General features: G+C 46.8%; 1 protein-coding gene across 4 annotated transcripts in view; it reads right to left on the reverse strand.

The window, feature by feature from the left end:
- WWC3 (WWC family member 3) overlaps positions 1 to 4,857 on the reverse strand; it is a 57,818-nt gene extending 52,961 nt beyond the window's left edge. For 2 of the 4 annotated variants that reach the window (XM_083437433.1, XM_083437431.1), the window contains exon 1: positions 4,104 to 4,857. In XM_083437433.1, coding sequence (XP_083293559.1) covers positions 4,104 to 4,369 — 266 coding nt within the window. In that variant the 5' untranslated portion in view covers positions 4,370 to 4,857. The remainder of the gene's footprint in view (positions 1 to 4,103) is intronic. The other 2 variants (XM_083437432.1, XM_083437434.1) reach the window with 2 other exon arrangements.
- Positions 4,858 to 5,190: the final 333 nt, after the last annotated feature.

Raw genomic sequence — 5,190 nt, forward strand, 5'->3', positions numbered from 1 at the left:
TTATAACAACATTTGAAGACCAGTGAGTTGTACCAACAGCTTCAATGAAAAGGAGAGGATAGGTCTGAAGGAGAAGTAAGCACACTGGCACTCTGGAGGCACTCTGGAAGACAGTTCCATGCATAAAACACAGCAAAAACGTCATCTGTGAAGAACTTTAGGTGGCTTAGGGGAGCAATAGGTGGTCAAGATAAGGGAACAGATGGAGATGTATATGAAAACTAGAGAGATAAAGAAGGCAAGGCCTACATGGTTTTAAAAGCAAGGATAAGAAGCTTGAATAGGATTCAGGAATGGACAGGAAGTCAGTGTAAGGTTTTAAGGAAGGGCATTACAAAGAGGTAGTGAATGATTCTGGCAACAACAGAGGTGAATGCTTTGTCAGCAAGTTGCTGGAAAAGCAGTTGACCCAGGTGAGAGAAGGGAAAACCAGAGGAGGAAATTATGTAGTAATCAAGGAAAGATATGACCAGGGTGAGGCCCAGAGGGTTGTTGTTGCTTTTTGTTTGTTTGTTTGTTTTTGCTGAATAAAGCAGCAACAGCCATGTTTTTATAACGGGAAACACACCATAGTTTGACAATGGACAGACGTGGGAAGCACAGGAAGCAGTTTCTGCTACATGCCTGCTCAATATTTCAATGGGTAAGTAAAATGAGCAAAGGAAATAAGTGCTTGGAAAATGACAACAAAGGAGAAATATGTCTAGGTGGAAATATTAGAGGCAGCTGGAGATATGAAACTTGGGGAAGGGCGAGAGCTTGGGGGCAAAGTAGTAGAAGTGTCATCAGTGTGTAGGTGGTACAAAATCACGGGATGTGGGCAGGCCACTCAGGCAGTGCATGCAGCAAGGGCAGCTCACACTTTTCAGCCAGAGGGATGCATTCAAAAACTCAGCCAACCTTGCAAGGGTCATATGGACTCTTTCTCATAATTAAGCACAGGTGCACACATGCAACCCCCACTACAGTGATAGGTTGAGAAGAGATATTTCAATGTCTCCTCTCAGCCCTGTGCTACAACAGTGCAATTTCTTAACCGTTGGACTGGGCGGAGTAGAAAGGTTTGAACTTCTCATCTGAGATCTGTGCTGTGATGGAGACTCAGATCACAGAAAAGAAACCGTGGCTGAACTTACTGGGTTGGCATAACGCATCAAACTGCTTTATAGCCTGACCCAGCTTGTAGGCGCACCACTCCTCATAAATGCAGAGGGACATAGAGAGGACCAAGACCACTTTCCTGACGAACTCCAATGAAGCAAAAGGAAAGTAAGAGCTTCCCAGTAGGAAAACATTCAGAAGGTGCTCAGGCAGATCAAAAGAGGCCCAACTGGATCATGGAGATGTTGTAAAAAGACATGCAACAAAACAGAATTGCCTGTTTGCCAAGGATGGCAGGGTACTAGAATACTTCAGGACAACCCACTCTGAGCTTTCCGTTACTTGATATTAGCTACAGATGAACTCTCCTTAATTTTTTCATTCCTGACATGCAGTGTGTTAGGAACTGGAATTGAAAAAGCAATGGCACTTGGGACCACTGCAGCAGCCCTTGCTATTACTTTTATTGAGTTCTGAAATGCAGCACTACTTTAGTCCTTATGTGCTACAGTGAGTATCAAGATGACAGAAAAAGCGGATGGGGGAACTTCCTTCTCTCTGCTCTTCACCAATTTTCCTGTTTAAGATTAAGAATTGGGAAGGGAGGGGAGGGCTAGTGGAGGCTAGGAGTAAGGCAGCCAGAACACCTGCCCCCAATCCATGTGTGTTTGTGTCCTGGAATTTTGCCTGTCCATTGAGATGGCCTTTAAAAAATCCAGAAGTTAGTTTACAAAACCAGGCTGGAGCAAATTTTGACAGCACCCCTAATCAGTATGCATCTCAAAAGAAGACAGGTGAATTGTCTCTGCAAGTATTTCTCAAATAGATCATAAAAAGCATATTATAGCTAGATTCCTTCTGAAACAAGTCTTTTCCTGACATTTTTTCCCTTCAAATATTTCTTTTCTTTGATCTATCTAGGCAAACATGGTTATAATTAGTTTAGTAGGATCCATAAAAGCATATGATAAAATAGGAACTCTGCCTGCATATACCACAGGAATCATAGTCTTAGCCCTAGCCCACATGCCGTCATGGGAAATCCTGCTGACAGTTAAGGAGTTCCGCCAGAAGATATTGCTTGTTCTATTTTCCTTTTAGCACCAGCATACAATAGTCACAAACAGGAGCAAGATCTTTAAAACAAAATACAAAAAAAAATGCTTGACAGTACATTAATTCATAAATGTTTTGGCAGCATCTATGTGAGCTTCCAAACATGACTATGATTATTTTAATTTTGATTGTACTGTATTGTTTCTTTGATGTTTGCTGCCCTTGAAGTGTAATAAAACAAACAAATAAATATGAATGAAATTTTGAACATGTGTGCACAGGGATCAATGTCAAAAGCTATAAAAATAAACTTTGCATTCTTGGATCCACCACAGTATTCTAGTCATGATGTTTTCAAAGGCATAGTAAGTAACAACATGTTTTCTGTAGCACTTCCCATGTGTAAAGCAACTTAATGCAACATCATCTCAATCATGCAACTGTACAAAGTGTTACTATTTTCTAATTTGTAAACACAGGAAAATAAGTGATTACAATTCATCCCAAGTCTTCAGCTGAAATGCAGTTTGAGCTCCAGTCTTCTAGACTCAGTTTCAATGTTTTATCCATTCAACCATGCTGGCTCTAGACAAAAAAAAGACCTGCAGCTTTTTGACAAGTAAACTCACTACATGAAATCACTGACAACTGTTAAGAGGGTGTGTTTAGCTTCTTTTGTCACTGGTACCAATAGTGCCTAAGTTTAAATACTATTATCAGTTCAATTTCATGCATATTTTATCAGAAGTTAGGTCTACTAATTTCTACAGAATAAACTTTCAAGTTACAATGCATAGGATTTCAGGCTTAGAAATAACATTTTTAAAACTTGTTCAAAGTTTCCTAAAAGTAACATGTTTGTGACCTTTTTGGTTGTTCTTATTAAAGGTACTATGTAACTGTAGACTCTGGAGTTTTTTCTTATGCACCAACACAACCTTTGCTTTTAGTGTTAGATGTTTGGAAAGGTGCTTTTTTTCAAGCAAAAGAAGCTGACAGCTTTCTATTATAAAGAGGGAGCCAAAGAACCCTTCTGCTTTTTGATGATTAAAGCTTCATTCAAGAAATATACAAAGACACATCAGGATACTGATTGGTCCCAAAGCAATTTTAGTAACAATACTTATTAATGTCGGAATACAAGATGGTATGCCTTAAAAATGCTGCATTTGCCATAACCTCTAAAAGAAACAAAATGTCACAGAACAGAGCCAGAATGAACTGTTGCAATACCGTTGTTTTAGATTTTAGGTCCAGGACACAACACCTAAGCATTATTGGGGGCAGGGGGGATTTTCTACTCTTATTAAGTAAAACAACCTAATAACACGTTACCCATGCAAAGTTGAGATACTGCTAAGTCCTGCCTGTTTACTAATTTACTGTTCAGAACAGAGGCAATCCTTCCCACGCAGAAAAAAAAAAGATTTACAGGGGCACCTAGGTCAGAATCCGTTGCTGTTATCAGACAGAGGTATAGGAATTCAAACCACAATCTGCTAAAACAAGATACTGAAGGAGAAGGAAAGAAAACAGTCCTGGCTTCACGGCACTGCGAAGGAGAAAATGCCCCCCCGCCCTGCCCCGTCTCCTGCGAGTGAGAACAATGAGGCGCGCTCAACACTGTTCTCGCCAGCCTCCCCTCCCAAAAAAATGACACGGGACAAAATGGAGTTGCGGTGTTATCCCCGGAACCGGGAACGACCATCCCTAAACTTGCAAGGAAGGAAGGCGACTCGGGGAAAGAGCGGGATGGCCCTTGCTCCGAATTAAAACCGCAGGCCCCTCCAGATGCTCTTTCCCAGAGCCTAGACCTTCCCTTCCGACGACCATTTCTGCAGGCCCCGCCGCCTTCAAGCAAGGGCCGTCCCAGGACACAGCGGGGATGTTGCTAAAGGGAGCCTCGTTTGGGAGGGAGGAAAAGGGGCCTCCTCGCCCTTCCTGACCTGTCCCGGGGGTCGATCCACGACGTCTGCCGGGTGTTGTGGTCGATATAGAAGACTCGGCCGTCGTAGTCCCTCGCTTCCTCCCAGCCGGCGGGTAAAGGCAGCTCCGAGTTCTCCCGGCCACGCGGCGCTGCCGGCTGCCCTATGGGCGCCTGCCCCATCCCTTGCCCCATAGCGACCGGAGCCTGTTGCTGCGGCGACGGCGGCTGCTGCTGCGGGGGCTGTTGTTGCTGGCGCCGCCGCCGCCCTCCGCTCAGCCACGGCATGGCCCCGCCGGGCCGGAGCCTGGGCGGTAAGCGCTCCCCTTCCAGCAGCTGCTCTGCGGCCGCGGCGCCCGGGCTGCCCTGCGCCGCCTCCAGCACGGACTAGCGAGCGGCCCGGCCTGGTGGGACACAACTGGGGCGGCTCCCCGGGTTGCAGCAGCAACGCCGCCGCGCCGGGCTCTTCATCCTCTCGCTTTCCCGCCTCCACACCCCTGGTCGGGCCCCGGGACGAGCCCTGCCGCCGCCGGCTGCTCCTCTGGTCCGAGGAAGAGCGAGAGCGCCGCCACCGCGAAATTCCCGCCCTTCCTTCCTCCCTCTCGGCCTCCCAGCAGCCCCCGAGAGCGGCCTCCTCCAGCAGCTCAGCCTCGCAGCCCCGTCGGCTCCCTGAGCTCCATCCCGCCGGCGCCTGCCCCCGCCATCTTTCTCCGCTCGGGCAGGGAAAAAAAGGAAACCCAGCAAGCTCCCTCCGCCTCCCGCTCCGCCCCGTCGTCTCTTCTTCGGCGCGGCGGCGGCAGCAGCAGCAGAGCTGCTCCCTCCTGAGGGAGAAAGAGGGGGAACTGGCCTGAGAGGAATGAAAGGACTCCGCTCTGAAATGGGGTCTGAAAGGACGTGGGGAATGAATACAGCTGAAAGAGCTGTGTGGGGTTTGTTTTTTAAAGTTAAAACAAAAAATACGCTTCAGGCAAAGTTGGGCATGTTTCCCCCCCGACGTTTGGGCTCAAGGGCGCATTGCTTGAAATCATGTTGCCAGGAAAGCTGGTCGGATATTAGAACGAGATGCAGGTATCCTTGCAAAGGAAGGGTGCTGGTATCCTTGCAAACAT

Source organism: Podarcis tiliguerta, assembly GCF_965153285.1.
Source record: "Podarcis tiliguerta genome assembly, chromosome: 4".
Taxonomy (NCBI): domain Eukaryota; kingdom Metazoa; phylum Chordata; class Lepidosauria; order Squamata; family Lacertidae; genus Podarcis; species Podarcis tiliguerta.